A 25,633-nucleotide genomic window follows, 5' to 3' on the forward strand; every position below is an offset into this window, starting at 1 on the left:
TTTTTTTGTTTCATTTACTGTTTTAATATTATGTAGGTAGAATTTAGTTATTTTTGAATCGCATCAGAGAAAGATTTTTTATTTTATTTATTCATTAGCTTCTACCTGCGTTAAAAGGTACCCTATGTGCTTTTTTAAACCCTGTACTGTAGATCGTCTACTGAGTATTTATTTTCCGATCTTTGTAAAGAACGTTACTCTGCCAGTTTTGTTGCTCATTTGTGTTTTAAGTGGGTTTCTGTTGATATATTTAGGAAATTTAAGGTCCTCGGTTTATAAACAGTTGGTTTTTAAATAATTTCCTGACGATTTTTTTAATATCGGAATTGGGATTGTATCCGCTCCACGTTCTGATCTACCGCCGTTGTTTTGTTTAAATTATTCTTGAAATCTTAAAAAATGGACACCGGGAGCCCTATTTGGAGCGTACATCAAGCCATTAAATAATATATAATTGCTTTACACAAAAAAAGTAATGTTTCACCCGCTCTCCGCCCATAACTCGCGTTGGTTCGAACAGTTACAATATTCTGAATTACAGACGAGGACGAATACATTTAGTGACAGAGAAAGAACTATATGTAAAGAACCGTCTCTTAGTTTCATACATAACAAACATTATGTTTAGCACACTGTAACCCTACTGACGCAATAGTGACCAAACGAAGTTGTTTTTTCAGACGAAATCAAAAGCAGAACCTTCCATTTTTATTCTAGTTTTGGCCGAAAACAAAACTTTTTTGAAGACTTATGAAAATACAGAGAACTAGTTTTTGCCCGCGGCATCGCCCGCTTTAATAAATATAACACACTAACATACATAAAACTGAAAATTCGTACCTTCAACTTTGCTAAAGATCATCACTTGATCAAATGCATATTTTACGATTCAATCCTTACTAATATCGATTAAAATAATCGATGTTTTGGGTCCAAAAGATCGATTTTCCGATTAATCGATCTTAGGTCGCCCTAGTTCCCGTAGGATTTCCGGAATAAAAACTATCATATGTCCTTTCTCGGGTCTCAGACTATCTTTGTACAAAATTTCATTAAAATCGGTTCAGTGGTTTAGGCGTGAAGAAGAGACAACCAGACAGACAGAGTAACTTTCGGATTTATAACATTAGTAAGGATTCTCTAGGATTTATTAATTATTGATTATTTAATTTAGACTACTTCTAGACAAGCGTGTTTTGTCCAAGACTGCATCTCACCTAACATCAAGTAAGGTTGCAGCCAAACGCAAGCCTATAGTAAGATAAAAAACATTTGCAGACTTATAGGAGTTTTTGGACAAATTACCTGTACTAATTTATATTTTTTTATTAAATATAGATACATAATAATGTATCCATCGAGAGGGAAAAGTACTTCAGGCTAGATACATGTATCGGTGGTACTTCCTAGGTCAAACCACCTTATAAATTACGGAAACTTTATGTAAACATTTTATATTATTATTGAATCAGCGGGTCACAGTGCACCAAACAGTAACCCTTACAACCAACGACCCCTTTCCGTAATATCTCACATCTTCAAAGTACAACATTAATTAAGTACTAACAATAATATTTATAGGACTCGTCACAGACGCGACACCACACGAACAATCATCACTATAAACCTGAATGTATAAATGGAGTCTTAGTTAGGATTGCTCGTGTCGCCGCCGGCCGCCAGTACGGAGCGGTTCTCTAAGTTTACATTACATCACTAGTCACTACTTTCATAGCATTTCCATGTCTCTCTACACTTTCACTTATGAGCACTGTTATGTACGAGATATTTTTGGTATACCTCTCAAAGTCTTCTCAAAGTCTTTTAAGTAAATTCTAGATATAGTCAATTCTGAATATTTAAGCTTCAAATGTGGGCGTATGTATACACTGTGGTAAATGTCAGCATGGCCCTCGGAGTTGCTTGCACCCTTAAGGTCGCGCGCTGCTTCACGAAAACATGTGGCTGACGGGTCAGGAGTTCTCTGCTGCAAATGTGAGCATATTTCAAGGGCTTTTGGCAGTTGTCTCTACGGCACACGTCTTTGCTTGCGCCCTTAAGGTCGGGCGCTACGTCGCATAAGTATGCTGCTGACGTGCCAAGAGTGCTCTATCACCAATGTGGGCATATTTCAAGGCTGTGGGTCCTCACCTGCCGTCGGTGTACGTCATTGCCAGCACCCCTAAGGTGAATGCAGAGTCCCGAGCGCAAGTCACTGACGGGCCAGGAGTTCTCTGCTTCCAATGAAGTCTTATCCCAGGGCTGTGGTACTCGTCTCTATAGTTCACGTCGTTGCTTGCACCCCTAAGGCCGGACACCGAGCCCCGAGGGTGTGCTGCTGGTGGCTGAGGAGTGCTCAGACCAGCTCGAGCACCTTGATGGTGCCCTGGCTGTTGGCGGCGAGCAGCACGGGGCGGTCGGGCGCGCGGCGCCAGCAGACCGCCGACACGAACTCCGACGGCTCCTCGTCGCGACGCTCGCGCTCCAGGAACCCGCGCACCGCCTGAGATAAATCACCAGCTTGTTATATTACATAGTTGCGTACGCCGAAATTGGGTTTTTAAATGAAATTGACTCTGGTTTCTGTCTTAGATTCGAGCGAAACATAAATCGATTTTTTTAAAGACATACAAATAGACAAATTACCTCTGTAAATTATTTTTTTATTAGAAGTGTATTCTGAAACCACTTAAAGTTTAAAAATATATATTTAAAATTTAAAAATATATATTTGTTATAAGCAGATCGTCGATAGGCTGTTAGTCAAGTGAACACAAAACGCCCACGATGAGAACTGCCGAGTACAACTGAACGCAATCCGGAAGATCAGCTAAGCCTAAGTATTCCGCTGACCGAAACCGAAATATCGGTCAATCATTTTTTTCTTACTCCTAATACATATTTATAAGATCTGCTGTTTTCATTATTGTTTGTCGTTTTTTTTCTTTTGTTGCTTTGTAACACCTACTGCAAATTCTCTCCTTCCACCCAGGGTTGACTGGTAGAGAATGCCATCAGGCATTATTTTTGCCCTTTTGTACATTTCTTCTTAGAGGTGATGCAATAAATTTTAAATAAATACATAAATAAAATAAGCAAAATAACTAGTCTATAAGAGTGAAGTAATATAACACACGAAAATTTCGTAGTGTGCCAAATAGACGCAGATACTAAAGAAAATATGAAATGTTAATGAATGTGTAAATATTGAAACATCGATTCACCTCGAAGCGGTACGCGAGCAGCGGTCGCGACAGCCCCGCGTAGTACACGTACAGCGCGTTGTTCTCCGAGCCGCACGCCACGTACCTGACACACAACACAACACATTGCATCCTTACTTCCTTACTAATATTATAAATCCGAAAGTAACTCTGTCTGTCTGTCTGTCTGGTTGTCTCTTCTTCGCGCCTAAACCACAGAACCGATTTTAATGAAATTTTGTACAAAAATAGTTTGAGACCCGAGAAAGGACATAGGATAGTTTTTATCCCGGAAATCCCACGGGAACTAGGAATGGCGATCTAAGATCGATTAATCGGAGAATCGATCTTTTGGACCAAAAAAATCGATATTAGTAAGGAGTGATGATCTTTAGCAAAGTTGTTGTCAATGAGCTCACGAAGGTTCCAGAGTTGGTACGACCAATTTTCGCCAGATGGGGCCACTGTCGTTCCAATGAAGATACGAATTTTCAGTTTTATGTATGTTAGTATGTCATATTATTTTCTTTTAAACGCGGGCGAAGCCGCGGGCAAAAACTAGTATTATAATATAGAAGTAGCAAATAAGCTATCCATTTGGTGGTTAGTGGCTCCTGCCACGCATGGACATCTGTGTTCCATTACCACCCCAGAAAGACTAGTCTTACCTGAGATGGGCCACAGATACGGTTCTATGTGGGCGGTACCTTCTACCTCTATGATAAATTTTATAAAGTTTTCGCTGACATTTTGCACAAATTAGACATGAGAGGAAACAAGATACCGCCACTAATATGTCTGAATCACGGTATCGAAGTTTTATCAACATCTTGAACTTATAAAAACTTTGATTGTCGAAGCAAGGTTGGTCAAGCATGTCCATCTTGCTCAATGGAAGACCTTCCTCAAATTCAATTGTCTCCTCAGCCCGTCGTCAAAGTGTGGCTAGGAGTCAGGGGGTGGGGACCGGGGGGTGCTCACCTGCCGTCGGTGGCGAGCCCCACGAAGTTCTTCTCGTTGGCGTGTCCGGTGAAGGAGCGCACACAGCGGGGAGACTCCACGCGCCACAGCTTCAGCTGCGAGTCCGTGGACGCGGACACCAGCGTGCGCGCGTCCAGGAACTTCACGTACGACACCGCCTTCCTGCGCACACGTCACACACACTGTGTATACACATCACTACTACTGACGCACATCCCTAGCGCACCGCCAGGCCGCCGCGAATCCGATACAATTCGTGATAAACATTTATATCATAGTGTCGGACGTCATCATGTCAACATGTTGTTGTATGACGTCATTATAATAGCGATGTCATACCACGACATAGCATAGAAAAATTCAAAAGATACATTGATACATAGTTAGGTATGACGTCATTCTTTTCAAATAAGACAACGTGGCCGACTGCTGGATTTTTTTTATTTAAATATAATTTTATTTATCTTAAAATAATTAAAACTGTGTTATTTCTTAAAATGCTTTTAACATATTTTCTTCAGTAAAATAACATTTTTTTAATTGTTTAATACTGTCATCATCTTTATATTGTAGATTAGAATGATATAAGAATTATACAATTGAATTAATTATTAAATACAATTAAATATTGATATAATAGCTAAAAGTAAAATAAGAACATTTAAAAATTAATAGATATATAATAGATAAGCAACAATAATAAACAAATTAAATTTAATAATAAATGTATTATGAAAGTATACAGCACCTGTGATCCCTGAACACAGCGAGCGGATGCCGCGGCGCTCGGAGATCATAATAATGCACACAGTGATCCGCGGACCCAAACGCAAGATGACACGAGGACTTGGGGTTGAAGCGCACACAGCACACGTTGAACTTCGCCTCGAGGGTGGCCACCGAGCGCTCCGCGTTCAGCGCCCACAGCTTCACGCGCGCGTCGTCGGAGCCCGAGGCGAGGAGCCGCACGTCCGCGCGGTTGAAGTGCACCGACCTGCTTGTGCGGTATGTGTGACGTCACGCCGCTACGCTGCTACGGTGCTACGGCGTAGCAGGCGTAGCTTGTAACCTTACGCTCGTTAATTAATGTATTCAATGTTTTGCTACTCAAAGATTAGCATTTGAACATTTCTTTATATTATTTTTATTTTTTATTTCAGTTCTCTTTGAGAAACATACAATATTTTATCAATAATAACATTTACATATACAAGTTTCCATTGTCATGTGTCCATCTTTAGTAAATAAGAATGGGATAAATTGATTATTAATAACGGATAGATTGATTATTAAAATCGTTTGTGTTTTCAATAGAAGGTTCGATTAATCGATTAAAGTACTCGAATCTCCGTACAATTCAATAACATATTTTTAGATGATCCATCATTTACATTTGTGTAAACAATTAAGTTTGATTCCTTTGATCAAGTCGTCGATTGAAAACTCACACACTGGTACTGAATGCCGTTACAAACTAAACTATGTCGAAGCATAGTTTAATTAATTCGATCGATTTAGTATCGCTGTCAAACCTTTTTATCGGTTGGCAGCAGTTGAATATAGTAATATAAATATGGTTTGTTTTTTATAACATAGAAATAAGAAGTCACACCCCAATTGACAAATTTCAAATTGACTGTGACAGACAGACGGACGCACAGACACCCTTCTCACGTCAACCCCCACGCCCACCCAACACCTACCAGCATCTCTTATCGTGTTCCGCGAGGGCGCGGGTTCGTTGCCCGGTCGCAGCATCCCACACGGCCACGGTGCCCTCGTAGTCGGAGGAGGCGAGCACGTGCTTGTGGTACGCGTTCCACGACACGCACGAGATCTTGTGCGAGCACTGCATCTCCGCGCACGGGTAGTGCACGTCCACCGCGTCGCGGACCACCGACTCGAACTCGAACACCTACACGCACACGTACACACGCATAAACATATATATCGACCGATATGAATCAAATTAAACCATTTATTTGCTAAAACATAGTATTTTACAAGGATCTTTACCTTGTGTTCTACCACATTGGGCGTGCAATATCTATGTTTCTTGTTCATTATTACATCCTACCTATTACAATTAAGTACTTTGCAAATGAAATGAAATGAAAATTATTTTATTGCAAGAATGTAGTACACAAAGATAGTACAGCAAGAGAAGTCTACCATTACAATGGTGTGCAATCATGTCATATTGTAAAAGTTAGACATAACATAAAAACTAAAATTTAAAAAGGCGTATTAAATTATTACATGTCATTTTTATTCATTTACTACAATAGATGGCGTTGTATACATTCAAATATATAAGCGGTAGAAATACAAAGTGTAAGACGATATTTTTAACTTCCAGAAGGGGGTAACGGGCAGCGGTCACTCTTGCTCACCCAGCCCCCCTCCCCCCCCCCCTTTCCGGGGACGTCCGTGATTATCACCACATTTTTTCCGTCTCATAACAATAGTAGGCACTTCCATTTTTCGTTTTGAAGGGTGTGGTCAGGGAGACATACATTGTCTTTGATTTTCCACCTTAGTTTTCATGAATAGTTAAGCAATTGACCAACCTCAGGTATATATCTAATCTTATCTGGATTTTAGACATGCATATGTCAGACGACTTATCAATTATATAACTATTCCTATGATTTCGATTACTAAGATTTTAGAAGGTGGTAGAACCCTTTGAGGTTCGACTCCGGCGGCACCACCGCCACACCTATTTCTACCTAATAACAGCAGTGTTAGGCGCTGCTGTGTTCCGGTTTGAAGGGTGTGGTAAGGGAGACAGACTTTTCCGAGGCGTTCCAGCTTAGTTCTCAGAGGTAGCGGCGCATCTGTGGCCGACCTCAGGTAGGAATATCTAATCCTATCTGGGGTTGATTACAGATGTCCATGGGCGGCAGTAGCCACTTACCATCAGGTGGACTGCATACTCGTCTGCTACCCTTATATTATATAAAAAAAAATACTAAGTTTAGTACAAGACATAAGAACCCTTTGCGGCCCACATACCTTAATCCGCTTCGTAACCCCAGCGATAGCGAAGAACTCATCATCCTTATCGAACTCTATCGTGGACACGATGGTGGAGTAGTTGATAGCGTCGGAGCAGTAGGAGAGCGTGGCGAGCGGTCTGAGCGCGCGGTACCGCGTGAAGGCGGCGAGGTCCTCGCGGAAGGCCTCCAGGCCTCCGAAGCCGCCCTCCGCGTCCGCGCCGGGGGAGGGCTCGGGGGCGGGGCCCGGAGGGGCGGAGCCCACGCCGCTGAGGGAGGGGTCGCCTTCAGGGGCACGCTGGTCGCCGCTCACTAGAAGATATTATTTTATATCACGGACAGCCCTTTTAACCGCGTACGTGCAAAATGTGGAATGAACTTCCTGCTGAGGTATTCCCTCAGGACTATGACATGGGGCTTTACAAGAGGGGTGTAAAAAGAGCTCTCCTTCAAAGCCGGCGATGCATTGGCGACTCTTCTGGTGTTGCAAAATTAAATGTCCTTAGGCGACGGTGACTGCTTTCTATCAGGTAACCCGTCTGCCTTATCATTAGGTCAAATATAAAACAAAGTGTAGATTTAACTGCTACATGTAATAAGAATGTAATCTTCAGGTATTTGTACACTGATTGTATTATATTTGCAAAAAAAAGAGAACTGAGAATAAATAATAATAGCAATTGACCCTCGATATATTTAATAGTTTAAATTTTATATGAGCCGAATAATAGCAGTGTTAAGCGCTGCTGTATTCTGATTTGAAGAGTGTAGTAAGGGAGACACACTTTTCCGAGGCATTCTAGCTTAATCCTCAGGGGTAGCGGTGCATCTGTGGCCGATCTCAGGTAGGAATGTACTTGTCCTTATCTGGTATTGATTACAGATGTCCATACGGCAGTAGCTTACCATCAGGTGAACTGCTTGTATTTACTCCTATATTATATAACAAAAAAATGTGAGCCGTCACGGGACGCCTGGTAGATGTGAAACATCGACATTATTTTGTAAAAGTAATATGCAGAAAAGAACATATTGTGATAGGAACTAAATATGTCATAATGATAAAATAAAATATTACGATTTTTTTCCAGATAACGATGACTATTTATTGAATTCGATTGCGCATGGCGACGCGTCGCCACACCGTACACACTACTGCATATAGACTGTATATATATACCATCGTATAGCGTCGCCACGCCAGAAATCGGTTTTACGTGCGGCTATAGATGTTTCACATCAAAAACATTCCGTCGAATGATTTGTAAGCAATTTGGGTGTAACATACGCACTGATAGACTCAGAGTAACCCTATAAGGATTCCGTTTTTGTTTTGATATGGAACCCTAATAATAATCGTCATCTTACTGGCATTGGCGCGGCTCTCGACGGCCGGGGCGTGCTGCTGCGGCACGGGGTCCGCGGCGTCGTAGGGCGGGGCTGTACCGGGGGCGGCGCCGGGGGCGGGGCCCGAGGGCGGCGCGGGGGCGGGGCCCGGCGGCGCGGGAGTCGCCGCCCCTGAGCCCGGGAAGAACAGCTCGTCCGCACGGTGCGCGAAGTAACACTGCGGGTACCAAACACATTGTATAACACATACAAAGGACATAGAGATGTCTTCGTACAATCATCGGCAAGCGGTGAAACGTGAATTTGCGGACGCGATTCGCGGGCGAGTGTAGAGCCGATTAAACAAGATGAAGGTATATCGTTTAAAAGGCTTTATATCATTAAATTATCTTTGGATTTTGTAAAAATCACGTTACGATGATTTATATGGCGAAGCTATACAGGGTGAATTTTTAAAACGGGCCTTCAGGGCCAAATCCGAAACTATAAGGATTAGCGAAAAATGCTGAAAGGAGTTACGAGGCCGATTTTGATAAAAACTAAAACTGCATCATTAGTTTTTTAAAATATTTTTTTCCTTAGCCGGGAATCGAACGAGTTCATTTTGAAAAAAATACACCCTCTATATTATTCCACTATCTGATAGTGTCGCTTATAAGGATCAAATTCTGGGAAGTAATGTTATGTGACAATTTAAAGGAAAAGGATTTTTTTAAAGAAAATACGTATTTTTCCATACATTGGCATACTAATCCTTAAGGATTATACATAACAAATGATTTATGTATAATTCTTTAGAAACAGACATAAGTCATACCATTGAAGAATAATTGTTGGTTAATCAACTAATTATTTGATGTTATGACTATGACATACGGCTTAGTATGAGAAAGTAATAGATTGGCAAATAAGTTACCGCCGTTTTTAGAATTTATTTTTTAATGAAAATAGATAACTGATTAAATAGTAAATTCTTATTGTTTGTTGTTTACAACTTCGTTCCAATGTTAAATATCTCTTTTTTTAGTAATCACTCGGATTTGACTCTAAAAAGTAATTCTCGCAAATTGTCAACTTTATATCTTTATTAGGTAAACGAAACTCCGCCCATAGCAAGTAAATCTATTTTAATGGTCCTAAAAATAACCTTAGCTAAGTCGGACATAAACAACATATAAATTATTGGGAAACAAAACGTCCGTTTCGAATGATTAGAAACATTGAGCCAAAAAAAAATGTTAATACACGAAATGTTTAAATTAATGAATGGCGGGAACTTAGCTGCCAAATTAATATGAAAAAATATGTATTTTCTTAAAATTGAGGCTTTTCCTTTAGTTTTTCATTTATCATTACTTTCCAGATTTTGATCCTTATAAGCAACACTATCAGATAGTGGAATAATATAGAGGGGGTATTTTTTTTCAAAATGAACTCGTTCGATTCCCGGCTAGGGAAAAAGTTATTTTAACAAAGTAATGATGCAGTTTTAGTTTTTATCAAAATCGGCCTCGTAACTCCTTTCAGCATTTTTCGCTAATCCTTATAGTTTCGGATTTGGCCCTGAAGGCCCGTTTTAAAAATTCACCCTGTATAGCTTTTAGCGCTATTCACACACACGCACCAGTTTTACCGGACTTCGAGCAGCGTGTACGTGCACGTGACGTCACCTTCCCTCCCCCCCCCCTCGCCCTACCTGCACGAAGTCATCGAAGTGCGCCATGAGGCGTCTCCAGCGCGAGGCGAGCACGTCTCCCCCCGAGCTGCTGCCCCCCCTCCCCCTACCTGCACGAAGTCATCGAAGTGCGCCATGAGGCGTCTCCAGCGCGAGGCGAGCGCGTCTCCCCCCGAGCTGCTGCCCCCCCCCCTCCCCCTACCTGCACGAAGTCATCGAAGTGCGCCATGAGGCGTCTCCAGCGCGAGGCGAGCGCGTCTCCCCCCGAGCTGCTGCCCCCCCCTCCCCCTACCTGCACGAAGTCATCGAAGTGCGCCATGAGGCGTCTCCAGCGCGAGGCGAGCGCGTCTCCCCCCGAGCTGCTGCCCCCCCCTCCCCCTACCTGCACGAAGTCATCGAAGTGCGCCATGAGGCGTCTCCAGCGCGAGGCGAGCGCGTCTCCCCCCGAGCTGCTGCCCCCCCCTCCCCCTACCTGCACGAAGTCATCGAAGTGCGCCATGAGGCGTCTCCAGCGCGAGGCGAGCGCGTCTCCCCCCGAGCTGCTGCCCGCGGCGCCGCCCGCGAAGCTCTCCTCCTCCTCGCGCGCCGACACCGCCGACACCGAGCCCGCGGACAACGCCGACAGCGCCGACACGCCCGACACACCCGACACTGGGACACGACACAAACGATTGTTAGTATGAACGGACATATAATTTTATTCGGAGCACAACCACTCCACGCAATCGGATATGATCGAAGCCCGACAATAGGTTTTCCTTTGCCAAATGATATTTGTAGTGTATTGATTGATAAAACAGTTCAAAGGACATGTAGTTAATTTCGGGTTCTAATAAATGATAGGATTTTTCAAATTTGAGTGCATATTACAAATTAATTATTTATTGCTTTAACCTGAGAGATTTAAAAAAAGGTCTCAAATGTACGTGAAGTCTACCAGTTCGTACTTGGCCTGGTGGTGCTTGAAGTATCATCTAAAAAGTCTGCCAGTCCGTACTAGGCGCGATAGAGTATCATCCAAAACGTTCTCATTCCAAGAGGAGACACGGACAATCATGGGTTGACGACGTGTGTTTGTTTGTTTGTGTGTGTGTGTGTCTCTGTGTGCGTGTGTGTGTGTGTGTGTGTGTGTGTGTGTGTGTGTGTGTGTGTGTGTGTGTGTGTGTGTGTGTGTGTGCGTGTACTCACGGCCGAGGTCTGCGAGGTCGCGCAGCTCTGCGGGGGGCGAGGGCGCCCGCAGCTCTCGCAGCACGCCCGCCACGTGCTCCATATCCTGAGGGAACAACGAACCAAGTTAAATATTTACCACCTAGTGATGGGACATTGCGCGACTGTCAATTGTCATTTCACTTTTTCATCAGTTGGGTGAGTAAATATTTTCTTTTTTTCAGCAGTAAGTGAAGTTAGTCAATGAGATGAGTAAGAATGGGATAAGATGGGTGAATGATTTCTCTTATTTTCAACAGTGAGTGAGGTGAATGAATGAAGTACTCGTAAGTGAAATGACGTGAGTGAATGATTGAATAAGTGAGGTGAAATGAAGTGGGTGAGTGAATGATCTAAGTGAAACAAGGAAAGAAAAACAAAAAAACAAAATATCTGGCAAAATACACAAAGAAAGATTAAGGATAGGCAAGTTATCAAGTGAATGAGTTGAGATGAGGTGAGTAAACGAGTGAAGTGAAGTAAGTGATTCAGTGTGAGAAAAAGAATGTGTAGGTGAATGACTTCATGTGTGTGTATATGTTTGCATGTATGTGTGTATGCGTGTGTGCCTGTATGTGTGCGTGTGTCAATTTATATGCTCTACCTTCTTGACGAGCGCGCACTCCCTGGCGAGCTGGTCGAGCTGGTGCTGCCGGTGCCGCAGCAGGTGCGCGAGGAAGTCGTGCAGCAGGCGGTGGTGCGCCGCCGCGGAGTCCGCCTGCAGCAGCCGCTTGCGCCGCGCCAGCAGCTCCAGCAGACCCTCCACCTCCGCCAGCCCGAGGTGACGCGCCTCCGCTGCTAATAGAGCCCGGAGGCGCTCCGCTTCCGCACCTGTACCCATCACACACAACCATACACCTCACTGAACAAACCGGCATTCATTTTATTGTATAGTAGAAGTGAAGCGTATGAGCGAGTAGTCCACCTGATTATATATGGCTACTGCCATTGACACACATTTGTATTCAACCCCAGATAAGATTAAATTCCTACTAAAGGTAGGAAAAGTATTGTTAGTAGTGGATAACTATGAGGACTAAAGTCCATTATTAATAATCAACCTCTCTTATGTCTCTTACCACACCCATCACAACATAACACAGCAGCTCTTAACACTGCTGTTAATTATCAGAAATAGATATGGCAGTGATGCCTTTGGACTCAAACCACAAATGGTCTTACTATTTTCATTTACCACCAGCATCTATTTACCACTTTCATAAGCAAATGTTGTTCATGAACATGATAGATTGTACCTAAACAGCACCTAAACAGAAGTAGTGTAGTCCGCGCCAAGCTACTAGTCCGCTCTGCAAATTGTTGCGAGCAGGTGTAGTCATACAATTTGCTATGGCGACGCGATTCATTTCTAACTATAATTTACCTGTAGCGACAGCCCCCGCCGCATTACTAACGGGCGGAGGCCGGGCCCTCAGCCTCCGCCTCGCCACCAGCTCGTTGAGCGAGAAGTTCGGGAAGATGTGGTCGCGGCTCGCGAGCGCCGCGCCGCACTTCGGACAGCGACGGTGCAACTCCACCGACTTCGCGATGCAAGCGTAGCAGAACGAGTGACCGCAACGAGTGACGTAGGCCTCCTCGATCAGCTCGAAGCATACCGGGCAGAGCAGGTCGCAGTCCTGGTGGTTGTGGAGATAAAATTATCAACGATCAACAATAAAACATTGGGTTCTTCAAGAGTTGCAAAAAGAGGTCCCCTTCAAAACCGGCGATGCATTGCCGACTCTTCAGTTGCAAATGTCCATAGTTGACGGTGACTACTTTCCATCAGGTAGTCCGTCAGTCTTTATCTTAAGTTTAACTACAAAATCAGTAAAAGCCTAGTGGTTACTGCGACCTGTCATTTGGCGGATCTGAGGTTCATGTCCCAGGTATCTCGGACTCTTCAAGGATATGTGCATTTTAGAAATTAATTATCACATGCTTATTTAAGAATTAAAACATTGTGAAGAGACCTACAAGCCAGATGGTATTATAAAAATAAATGTTCTCAATGGTATGTGAAGTCTACCAATTCGAATTTGTTCACCATTTTGGACTGTGGCTTTCAGTTGTCAGCCAGTACACAGCTATGGGACTATAATATGTTGCCAAAGGTGAACAAATAACTAATAATTTGAAGGTGGTAGAACCTTTTGTGGTTCGACTCCGGCGGCACCACCGCCACACCTATTTCTACCTAATAACAGCAGTGTTAGACGCTGCTGTGTTCTGGTTTGAAGGGTGTGGTAAGGGAGACAGACTTTTCCGAGGCGTTCCAGCTTAGTCCTCAGGGGTAGCGGCGCATCTGTGCCCGACCTCAAGTAGGAATATCTAATCCTATCTGCGGTTGATTACAGATGTCCATGGGCGGCAGTAGCCACTTACCATCAGGTGGACTGCATGCTCGTCTGCTACCCTTATATTATAAAAAAAAAAAAAAAAAAAAAAAAATAACCCACATACTGGAAATTATGAAAACCACCACATAACACTTAGGTAGCCACACTATTATTTCTTTTTGGTTAAGATAGCATTTCTAGACTTATTGTCAACCACCACAAATGTCAACTTTTAAGTGGCCATATTTTTGAAGTTATTAGTGAAGTGGCCATTCAAATTCAAATTCTTTATTTGCTATTACACAGATATTATGTACATACTATATATAGTCCAGTGTGTCCTACCTGTATGAGGTTTGCGAAATACAACAAAATGCCAGCCTGCCAATAAAAGTCTCCTCAAAATCAATTCAGCAATTTCAGAGATTAGCCAGAACAAACAGACAAAAATTGTTAAAAATGTTATTTTGGTGTACATACCATATGCATGTAGTAAAAAGCGTTTATTTCAATATAAAAAACAGACACCCCAATTTTATTTATATGTATAGATGTATAGATTAAAATTAGTTACTAATTAAATGATTAACTGAATGGCATTAAGTTGAATAATACTTACACAAACATCAAGTCAATAGTAATATTAAATAATGATATGTCAAAAATAACAAATATTACCAAATAAGTAATTACATTATATTTTAAGTGGTCTTATCACTGAAGGGAACATACCTTGTCCTCGAGCGAGCCACCGAGTCCCCCGAGCGCGGAGCTGGAGGTGCCGGGGCCGCCCGCGCCGCTCGCCGCCGCGCCCGACATGTTGCTGGCGCCACTCCTGCACACAAACTATCACTGATAAACATAGTTTGGCTAAGGGAGACTGTTAACTGTGGGGAGTGGCTGTGCTCTAACAGATCATCATCATCATCAACCCATTACTGTTCTACTGCTGGGTACGGGTTTCCTCTCTGATTGAAAAGGATTACGCCAGTAGTCCATCGCGCTTGCCAAGTCCATTTTGGTAGACTTAACATACCTTTGAAAACTGTTTTTTAGTTTTTTCAGGTATGCAGGTTTCACCGATATGTTTTTTGTCATTGTTTAAGTAAGTGATAATTAATTTCTAATATGCACATAACTTTGAAAAAATCAGAGGTTGCCTGCCTGGCGTGCCTGGGACATCTGATATTTAAAGTTATGTGCATAGTATAAATTAATTATAACTTACTTTAACATTCAAGGAAAATATCTTCAGGAAACCTACATGAGAAATCTTAAAAAAAATGTTTTAAAGGTATGTAAAGTCTACCAAATTGAACTTGGCCAGGACAGGGGACTATAGCCTTATCCTTCTCATTCTGAGAGGAGACCTGTTAACAGCAGTGAGACAGTAATGGGTTGATGATGATGATATACAGTAATACCTTGACTTACGCTACCCCAATTTATCCCAGTTATGCAATTTAAATGTGGATTTCTTTATTTGAGCCTCACAAAAGTCTTCAATATAAAATATAGACTAGTTGCCCTCGCACAATTGCTCAATTGACATAAATGTTCAGAATTGTTATGCAAAATGATACAATTTGATGTTATTCATATGCAAAATCATACCTTTACTTACAAGGTTATCATTCAGTCCAATCTATTGCTGAAGTTCAAGGTATTACTGTATGTACCATATTATGAAAACTTTGCTAGTGTGATTCGTACATTAAGGCAAAGGTGGTAGAATCCTTTGTGGTTCAACTCCGGTGGCACCACAGCCACACCTATTTCTGCCTTATAACAGCAATGTTAAGCACTGCTGTGTTCTGGTTTGAAGTGTGGTAAGGGACACATACTTTTTAGAGGCGTTCCAGCTTAGTCCTCAAGGGTAGCGGCGCATCTGTGCCTGACCTCAAGTAGGAATATGTAATCCAATCTGGGTTGATTACAGATATCCATGGGCAGCAGTGGCCACTTAAAATGAGGTGTCCACCTCATGTCAAGCAAAGCAAGCATGCAAGCTCGTCTGCTGCTTCTTTATTATAAAAAAAATATCATCAGGTAGCCTGCATTATATGTTATTGTTTTTTTAATATTTATGGACAATTTAAATTTAAAAAAAAAGAAAGAACCACAAAATTTAAACATTACTTACTCCATATAGACTCCTAGACAATAGATTGAGAATAAACTTAAAATACTAGATTATTTTTATAGACAATCCTGTGATGACCACTACAGTTGTTTGCAGGTAAGGAGAATCACCACATAACCATATATAAATATAACTAAAGATAATATTTTTATATTAATTTACAGAATACAATATATTACTCAATTATTTATATCTAAGTGTATACAAATGATAAAAGCAATGTATGGATCTATAAACCATTTAAAAAACAAAGTAATCTGTGTTTTATTGTAACACTCCTTGTAAATCAATGATAATTATTGATTTATGCGAAGGATGACCTAGTTAAATTATAAATAGGACCTCCTGCTATCCTGTATTGATTTTGTTTACCTATAAATAACACGAGCGCGCGAATTTATTGAACATTCGCAAATCGACGTAATTTGTTTTTGGAATAACTAGAGATCAAGATACATACATTCTGTAGGGTAAATGCAGCGGGATATCATAGAAGACGCATGCTGGACGCCTGGACCGGGTCAGGTCAGCCACCAGCCCCGAATGCCCCTCCCCCAAAGGTTATCAACACGCAACCACACTATTTTTTCTCAACGGGAACACCGTCTGTATACACAATGTTCTCATTAAAACCCATCACTTAGTTAACAAAAACACAATAGTTTATCGAAATCCACTGCAAAAAATGCATTTTCAGCTTCAGATCTCGATCGACATCACGTCTCGACAGATAAATCTGACATTTGACATTGACGTGTGTTGCCATATGAGTTAAATGAAAATAACACAGGGTTATTGAACTACGCTATAAAATTAAATTATATCAACGCATTCTAAAGAAGTCGCTGGAAAAAACATGTGGTAAAATACTTAGACAAGATCTAAAATTTTGAATACAGTGTAAGGAAAATGAACAGGAAAATATTTAAAATATGTAGCTAGCGCCATCTTACTGTAGACGATGAAATCAAGCTATGAGCTGTTTTACCGACCCATCCCCCTGACGACTGCTCGACCGACAGAGCTAACGCCATTTTGCTATTATTACAAGAGGTTGCATTATCTTTCGTCAACAATGTAATGATAGAAATGAAATGTTTGCTCGATTTTTTCAGTGTTTGTGATGTGCAAGTGCAGTTTTTTCCCTCGGTAATAAAACTAGAATGATGGAGGAGTCTAACGAGGAGGTTAACGTCGTTCCCGGTGAGTGTGAATCTTACAAAATCGAGTCAGATATCGCGAGTGTCCGATGTACGAGGTCGTGTAATGGTCGCTTTCCCGGTTTCAGAACTCTACTTTCTGATCGCAAAATTTCTCTCCAACGGGCCCCTGAAGGAGACTGCGAAGGTAAATTAGATCCAATTATACGTGAATATCGTAAATCTGGCGTAAAAATGACTAATATTGGTGTTTTATGTTACAGACATTGCTAAAAGAGTTGGAGAGCGTAGAGGTGAGTTAGAGCTTTTCCTAGTGCCGGGTTTAGAGCTTATTGTTGTTTTGGTCGCGAACGCACGTGGCTGCGGCTGTCAAACTCCCTGAAACTTTCCTGAAAACTTTTTGTGCGCCTCGGCCTGTTGCAGGTGCTGCCCCGGCGACTCGACTGGGAGGGCAACGAGCATCCCCAATCTTACGATGAATTGGTATGTTTATAATTTTTCCCGCGGAAATACGTGTTTATTTACGTTTTCAGAGGCGTTGGAAGTTGGAAAAGTATGAAATTTCGATATAATATCGAAATTTCCTAAATTACAAGTTGCATTGAAATGAACGTTATAATACGGTAGAAAATCATAAAACTTGTTTTCATTATGTTTCTGTGAAAATTCCTGATAATTTTCGTGAAATTGGTAAAATTCAGCATATCAGCCATTTGGATCGTATGCTCGCGTAATTATGAACGCCGCTGTCTCTTTCTACTGCATAGACATTTTAGTAGGAAACACACGTTGTCTCGCTCTAATCAACGATCCGCTTCGCCGTCGCTGGCTCTTTCGCGATCGAAACCGATCTTTCGCGAAGTAGTTGGATGACATAGCATGGCGCGAACTTTAAATGTAGTGTAGGACGTACGCTGTGCTTAAAATAATTTACATTTCTCACTCATTATTTAGGAGATTCTACCTTATAAAAACAGTTTTCATTGCTATGTTTTTGTAGGATGTCGTGAGGTAAACTATATTTTAAACTTGTGATATTGTTAGTTTATCACACCCTTACAACCGATACACAACAACTTAATGGAAGTGTTATTTGCCAAATAGGTGTGATGTTTGTGTTTTCATGGCTTCATTTACTACGTAGTAATATATTTTAGTACGAAATATAGTGAATTGAAAGGAGGAAGGAAGAATTCTTTGTAGGTCGACTCCGGTAGGTAGGCATCTCGGACACACCTATTTCTACCTAATTACAGCAGTTTAAGTTCTGAGTGTTTTGATATGAAAGGTGTGGTAAAGGAAATACTTATCCGAGGCGTTTCAACTTAGCCCTTATGAATCTTTTGTCGACTGTAGCCCTTATCTGAGATTGATTACAGATATCTATTTCTATTTGGCAGAGGCCACTTGCCTTGAATGCTTGTTGGCTACTACACTAATATTGTAAAGAGGAAAACTTTGTTTGTTTTTGAGCCTATTCATTACAACCAAACAGTGGTTGTAATGAATAGGCTCAAAAACTACTGGACTAATTTTAAAAATTCTTTCACCATTCGAAAGCTACATTATCCCCTAGTAACATAGGCTATATTTTATATGGATTATATTTGATAAATGGATTTTGAGGCAGTACAAAGTTTGCCGGGTCAGCTAGTTATAAAATAAAATGACTACGCTGTTTTTGCTTATGTATTGCATAGTAAAAAAACAATCAGTTTATTATTATAGCTAGTGTTTCATAAGAATTATGATTCCTATAATTTATTTCAAATATTTGTTGTATACATCAAAAATGTAAGTTTTCTATAGGTGAAAGAAATGTCATAATTTTATTGATGGCTAGCTGTGCCCCGCGGTTTCATCCGCGTTAAAAAGAAACAGGGGCATAGCTAGTTCTAATATATAAGTAGCTTGAGTTACTCCTTATTACACCAGCTACCTGCTAATAAAAGTCCTGTCAAAATCGGTCCAGCCATTTCAGAGATTAGCCAGAACAAACAGACAAAAATTCTAAAAAAACTTATTTTTTGGTGTAGGTATGTACCGTATGTATATTCATATGCATGTAGGAAAAAAGCGGTTATTTCAGTATTAAAAACAGACACTTTAATTTTATTTATATGTATAGATTGCTTCTTCAATATATTCTCTGTGATGTTCCCAGTCGTCCCAGTACGCGGAGATGTCGTCGCGGCGGCTGGCGGCGGTGTGCGAGCGCGCGCTGCAGCTGGCCCGCGCCGCGCCGCTCGACGCCCCGCCACCTCCCGCCCCCCACACTCCCCAGACCCCCCATACTCCCCAAACCCCCCACGCTCCCCAGTTCCCCCAGCTCCCCCCGCCCCAGACGGAGCGGCAGCGGCTCACGGCGCGCCTGTCCCTGCTCAGCGAGTCGCTGGTGCGACCAAAGCCAAAGTACTCTGCTTTCAAGGAGGATCATTCATTAGGTAAGTTTTATTCACAAGATTTTATGTTACATGTCAAGTTTAGAGGATTATTAGGTGGAATTATAACTCCATGCTGCCTAAGGTCATCTGTAATCTCGACATAAAATTAGATTTTGTATCGTTGGTTGGCCCCAGATACATTGCTTCTAAAAACAGCAGCGCTTAACAGTCACATAGGCAAAAATAGGTGTGGCGGTGATACATTCGAAGTCGAACCACAAAAGGTTCTACTATCTTTAAAGTAGTTCCAAATGATTGTTTAATATATAGAGATGTTCAAATAACTAATTTCTCAACAGATAAAGGGTATATCAAAGTTCATTGGATTATTATCATTCTTTACATGTAAAAGAATAATTCTAACAGTTCCGTTCTCTGAATGTAAGAGATTCATTTTCGTCATTTCTTTTCATGATTATAAATATTATCTACTAATATTATACCATTTCAATCCAAGCTGGTGTTTCTCTAAGATTATAAATAACATGTAAACCACATGTTATCCGCAGTGCGTCGTCTGATCTGTCGCGAGCTGGGCGGCGGGTCCGCGGGCCGTCGCGGCGGGCTGGGTCCGGCGCACGCGGCCGGCGGGCCCGGCCCCTTCCCCGCGCGGCTGCTGCGCGGGTTGACGCTGCAGCGACGCACGCTGGGACATCTCTCCGCTGTGTACTGTCTTGTGTTTGATTGTACGGGACGATATGTTGTCAGTGTGAGTATACTCTTTTATGTTAATTGGATGGCCCACTCTAAGGTTATTCTAATTAAACTATTGAATTTTTACCTACTGATGATCTAAATTTGACAATGTTCAGTGTGAAATAATAATCAAAACTAGGGTTTTAGTAGGTAAAACTTCGAACAGTGGGTGTTAATATACAGTTTGTATGTGGTTAAAGCAAATTTATTTATATGTTAAATACTAAACAATGACACTTTCACTATCAGCTACAAATTCATACAAAAAAATGAATGCTTGACAGGCTGAACTTAAATGAAATTATCTAGGATTGATTACATATGTCCATGGGCAGAGGTTTTTTTTTTTAATATTGGAGTAGCAGACGAGCATGTAGTCCGCCTGATGGTAAGTGACTACTGCCGCCTATAGACACCTGTAATCAACCCCAGATAGGATTGCATATTACTATCTGAGGTAGGCCACAGATGCACCACTACCCTTGAGGACTAAGCTGGAACGCCTGGGAAAAGTGTGTCCCACTTACCACACCCTTCAAACCAGAATGCAGTAGTGTTTAACGTCGCTGCTATAGCAGAAATAGTGTGGCGGTGGTTCTGCCGGAGTCGGACCTCAAAGGGTTCTATCAAATTCAAATATCATTTATTCAAAATTGATTCATATAGAATACTTTTTGAAAGTCAATAAACTACCGAACTAAACTATTACCTTTGAAACTACTGTTACTATAATTACTTCTCAAGTGGTCATTGCTACTGTCTCCTCAGGGCGCGGACGACCTGTTGGTGAAGGTGTGGAGCGCGGTGTCGGGGCGGCTGCTGCGCACGCTGCGCGGCGCCGGGGCAGAGATCACCGATGTCTGCGCCTCCGCTGATGGAGCGCTGCTCGCCGCCGGATCTGTTGAGCGACTGGTATGTAGACGTGACTGATGTTTGGATCTGTCGAGCGACTGGTATGTAGACATGATTGATGTTTGGATCTGTTGAGCGACTGGTGCGCTAAATTTCTAGTCCGCTCTGAATATAAAAATGTGTCGAGTCGCCATTGCAAATTATAGATATTAGCAAGAGTATAAGCTTGTAGTTGTATTCGATCGCATTGGCTCTCTGACTACACCTGCGCGCAACTTTTTCTGAGCGGACTAGAAGTTTGGCGCGGACTATACGATATTATCACTGGTGTATACATCTATAGCAATGTTTTTCAAAGTGTGCATTAAATCTGTCTGAAAAATCAAAAATCCTTCATAAAGTGGTCGCGAAAATTCAGTAGAAACATAATACAAAACTATAAATTCTTAAATATGTTTCTAAGTTTTTGTTAATTATAGATATTTGGCGACGGAACCGATGTAAAATATATTAATTGTGGGTACATCATTAAGTAATTATGAAGACTTAACTTAGGAAAAAATGGAATAGAATTCTTTAGAAAAAGAAATTGTCCGCCATAGCAAGTACCTACCATTTAATATCTGTCGAACTAACGATATCCCCAGGTTCGCGTGTGGTGCCTCGCATCGGGCGCTCCGCGTGCAGTGCTCCACGCGCACCAGGGCACGATCACCTCGGTGCACTGGGCGCCGCCCGCCGCCGCGGCGCCTCGCTGGCTGGCCTCCACCTCCACGGACGGCTCGGTGGCGTTCTGGCCGGGCTCCGAGGACGGCCAGTTCGCGCAGCCCGTGCAGTTCGTGGAGCGCCTCCGCCCCGGCGCCTGCCACATGATCTGTGCCGCCTGGGCTGCTGGCGCGGCGTTCCTGGCGGCCGGCTCGGCTGATCATTACGTGCGGCTGTATGCTATGCAACCAGGTATATCTTTTACAAATGATCCTCATTTCCCCATCTGAAAGAGTAATCTTTGTATGTATGTAATGTATGCATGTATGTAAGCATGTATATATGTTTATATGTTTGTCTCAATATTTCCTCAAACGGCTTGGCGAATTTTAACATGTGAGAAATGGTAGATCCTTTCTAAATTATAAGTGTGACATAGATTGTAATAAAATTAATTAAGTTAAATAAAGCAACATATAAAAAAGAGAATTAAAAAAAAAACCAAAATCCCGATTTTCAAAAAAATATAATCCTTGAAATTCTGATAGTTTACACGAATCCAACGACACCTCATATCTGAAAATATGTTAATTCGTTTAGTCTGTAGAGTGTGTCAACAATAAGACACACACATACGCTTGAAAAAAATTCCCTACACAATTAAGTAAAAATCTGATGACCTTGCCCATTCATACTGCCTTAGCTGAATAATAGAATATCTACACGTAGTACTGGTAGTGCAGTATGAACTAACATGACTATTCTTTACAGGCGGTCCGCGTCGCGTGCTGGAGACGGCGGTGCACTCCGACGCGGTGGACTCTATCGCCTGGGCTCACCGCGGACTACGCTTCGTGTCGGGCAGCAAGGACGGCACCGCCGCGCTGTGGACACTGCACGCCACGCAGTGGAGACACACGCTGCTCCGCGTGCAGCACGAGGACGAGCAGAAGAAGCTCAAGGTACGGTGGCGGCTGGAGCTGAGTCGGGCAGCTAGGTATTTCTTTGCCACTAGCCGGACTTTACCTGGTTAGCGAGGTACGTCCCTGTCACTAATTGGACCAGAGCTGGTCGTTGCGATACGTCCCACCACTGGCTGAACAGGAGCTGATCAGTGAGGGATAGTCCGCGTAAAACTACTAGTTCGCTCTGTATAACGAAATGAATCGAGTCGCCATAGCAAATTGTATCTGCTGTTGCGAGCAGGTATGCTGTTGCGAGCAGGTATGCTCGCAACAGCAGAGCGGACTAGCAGTTTGGCACGGACTATACCAAAGGACCCAAAGCTGTCAGGGAGGTATGTCACTGCCACTAGCTGCACCCAAGCTAAGCAATGAGGTACGTTGACACTAAGGGGAACTGAGCTGTTAGCTGTGAGGTATGTCCCCGTCATTAGATGACCTGAGTTGGTTAACAACTTAAAATGTGGATCTGAGCTAAAGCTAAAGTTCTATATTTCAAGTCTCTTACTACAAATCCGGTAGAAATATTTTGAACTTATTAAATGCAATATAAATTACTCATGAGAACAATCATTAAAGTTAAAATTAAGTGCAGCAGTTTTTGATTATGACGACTATTTGTAATTTTTATGTATGATATATATATTTTGTTATTTCTAATGATATTCCCAGGTGACGATGGTGTGCTGGGACTGCACGGACTCGTTCGTGATGACGGCCGCGTCGGACAGCTCCGTGCGGGTGTGGTGCGCGAGGACCAGTGCGGCGGTGCGCGTGCTGCGCGGACACCGCGACGAGGCCTACGTGCTGGAGCCGCACCCCTTCCTGCCCGCCGTGCTGCTCTCCGCCGGACACGACGGCCAGCTGTTCGTGTGGGACGCCGCCACCGGGGAGGTACTGCACCCCACACTGCACCCCACACTGCACACTGCACACTACACACCGCGACGAGGCCTACGTGCTGGAGCCGCACCCCTTCCTGCCCGCCGTGCTGCTCTCCGCCGGACACGACGGCCAGCTGTTCGTGTGGGACGCCGCCACCGGGGAGGTACTGCACCCCACACTGCACCCCACACTGCACACTGCACACTACACACCGCGACGAGGCCTACGTGCTGGAGCCGCACCCCTTCCTGCCCGCCGTGCTGCTCTCCGCCGGACACGACGGCCAGCTGTTCGTGTGGGACGCCGCCACCGGGGAGGTACTGCACCCCACACTGCACCCCACACTGCACACTGCACACTACACACCGCGACGAGGCCTACGTGCTGGAGCCGCACCCCTTCCTGCCCGCCGTGCTGCTCTCCGCCGGACACGACGGCCAGCTGTTCGTGTGGGACGCCGCCACCGGGGAGGTACTGCACCCCACACTGCACCCCACACTGCACACTGCACACTACACACCGCGACGAGGCCTACGTGCTGGAGCCGCACCCCTTCCTGTACTGCACTGCACACTACAAACCACCGCTGGATAATAGGTAGATTAGCTGCAGTTAGGGAGGCACGTATGATCACAACATGTATAGTCTGTGGCAAACTTCTAGTCCGCTCCGAAGTTGTTGCGCGCAGGTTTAGTTAGCATATACTCCGTAACGTAAGGGCACACTAACGCAGCTATGTCCCCGCGGGTGAGAGCGGCGGAGGGTGCCGGGGGATCCCGCGTTGTCTTCGTCCCGCTAATATCTACAATTTGCTGTTGCGACGCGACTCGTTTCTGTATTTAGAGCGGACTAGCAGTTTGGCGCGGACTATACGTACGTATATATAATAGCTTATTACTATTCCATACGTACAAAATGCATACAACACGTCTCAAGGTACGTACTGCAGAACACCAAGGCAATACTTAAATTGATAGCACTAAACTCATCCTATTATATGTCCTCAGTGTTAAACCAACTCATGTGCAATTTGGTTGATAAAAAAGCCTTTTTTTCTCAAAAATACCACCATCTTTGTCAACGATTGACGTCAACAGGTGCACAGATTGTTTTCCTTTGAATCAGGTGTTCGTATTTTGATACCATAGCTTACAATGTAATCAGGTGCTGGCACGCTACCACAACGAGATCCCCGGTCAGGGCGAGGGCGCCCTGTTCGATGCGAAGTGGGGCTCCGGTGCGCACGTGGCCGCCTCGGACTCCCACGGGCACCTGCTGCTGCTCGGGCTCGGCCAGGGGCACCCGCTGCTGCGCTCGCTGCCCACCGAGCTCTTCTTCCACACCGACTACCGCCCGCTGGGTGAGCACGCACACACACACACACACACTCACACATACACTCCCACGGGCACCTGCTGCTGCTCGGCCTTGGCCAGGAGCATACACATACAAACTCGCAGACAAACAAAAACACGTGCATATTTACTTTATATTTTATTGGACTATTTTAACAGCTTAAAAAATATACCTAATAATTATATTCCATGTGTATTCATTCCACGCGTGAGGTTACTTTGTATGTACGTCACAACGGATGCTTGTGTACTACATACTTGTTTAATAAGTGACGTCATCGCATAACTGGATGTAGAGTGCACGTGCGTGCTTCTACCTTAGCGCATTACGTCATCGCGTAACTGGATGTAGAGTGTACGTATGTGTTAGTCACTCTACATGCAACGTGACGTCGCGCGCGTGCGTTTCTTGTTCAGTGCGTGACGTCACGCGTGTGATGCGTATGGTACGCGAACGCGTGTGACGTCACCTCGCACGCTGACACGACGAGTGTGTGGAGTTCGCTCCGCGCGTGATGTCACCTCGCTAACTGTGACGTCACGCGCTCGGCGTGACGCCCCATATAACTGAGGGGAAACGTGCACGCGTGACGTCACGCGGTCCGCGCGCTTCGCTACCCCCTCTATAACTGAGGCGAAGCGGGTGTTCTTGCGTGTGTGCGCAGTGCGCGGTGCACGTGC

At 43.4% G+C, this 25,633-nt stretch overlaps 2 protein-coding genes across 2 annotated transcripts in view; one reads left to right on the forward strand and one right to left on the reverse strand.

Annotated features, from left to right (window-relative positions):
- Positions 1–16,642, reverse strand: LOC140752796 (E3 ubiquitin-protein ligase COP1). Its single transcript, XM_073087147.1, has 13 exons — positions 16,354–16,642; positions 14,483–14,585; positions 12,803–13,048; positions 12,016–12,228; positions 11,415–11,478; positions 10,678–10,823; positions 8,552–8,747; positions 7,203–7,495; positions 5,888–6,099; positions 4,933–5,178; positions 4,185–4,346; positions 3,225–3,309; positions 1–2,503 (listed from the first exon to the last, which is right to left on the reverse strand). Coding segments are annotated over exons 1-13 (2,115 nt in total). The 5' UTR covers positions 16,356–16,642; the 3' UTR covers positions 1–2,356.
- Positions 16,643–16,927: 285 nt separating this feature from the next.
- Positions 16,928–25,633, forward strand: part of BRWD3 (bromodomain and WD repeat-containing protein) — a 43,047-nt gene continuing 34,341 nt past the window's right edge. Inside the window, exons 1-11 of the mRNA XM_073087039.1 lie at positions 16,928–17,096; positions 17,182–17,240; positions 17,317–17,346; positions 17,477–17,536; positions 19,218–19,497; positions 20,007–20,206; positions 20,962–21,105; positions 21,693–22,002; positions 22,522–22,712; positions 23,385–24,068; positions 24,762–24,957. Coding sequence (XP_072943140.1) covers positions 17,057–17,096; positions 17,182–17,240; positions 17,317–17,346; positions 17,477–17,536; positions 19,218–19,497; positions 20,007–20,206; positions 20,962–21,105; positions 21,693–22,002; positions 22,522–22,712; positions 23,385–24,068; positions 24,762–24,957 — 2,194 coding nt within the window. The 5' untranslated portion in view covers positions 16,928–17,056. The remainder of the gene's footprint in view (positions 17,097–17,181; positions 17,241–17,316; positions 17,347–17,476; positions 17,537–19,217; positions 19,498–20,006; positions 20,207–20,961; positions 21,106–21,692; positions 22,003–22,521; positions 22,713–23,384; positions 24,069–24,761; positions 24,958–25,633) is intronic.

The sequence above is a fragment of the Epargyreus clarus genome, unplaced genomic scaffold (assembly GCF_041222505.1).
Source record: "Epargyreus clarus isolate Ecla_fem2 unplaced genomic scaffold, WU_Ecla_fem_2.2 ptg000025l, whole genome shotgun sequence".
NCBI classification, from domain to species: Eukaryota; Metazoa; Arthropoda; class Insecta; order Lepidoptera; family Hesperiidae; genus Epargyreus; species Epargyreus clarus.

Bases quoted from the DNA above. Each gene is read 5' to 3' on its own strand.
- LOC140752796 (XM_073087147.1), bottom strand. The intron at 7,496-8,551 runs GTAAGATGACGA...AATATCTTCTAG, and splicing joins CGAGAGCCGCGCCAATGCCA to TGAGCGGCGACCAGCGTGCC. The intron at 4,347-4,932 runs GTGCTGTATACT...ACGTGTGCGCAG, and splicing joins GCTGTGTTCAGGGATCACAG to GAAGGCGGTGTCGTACGTGA.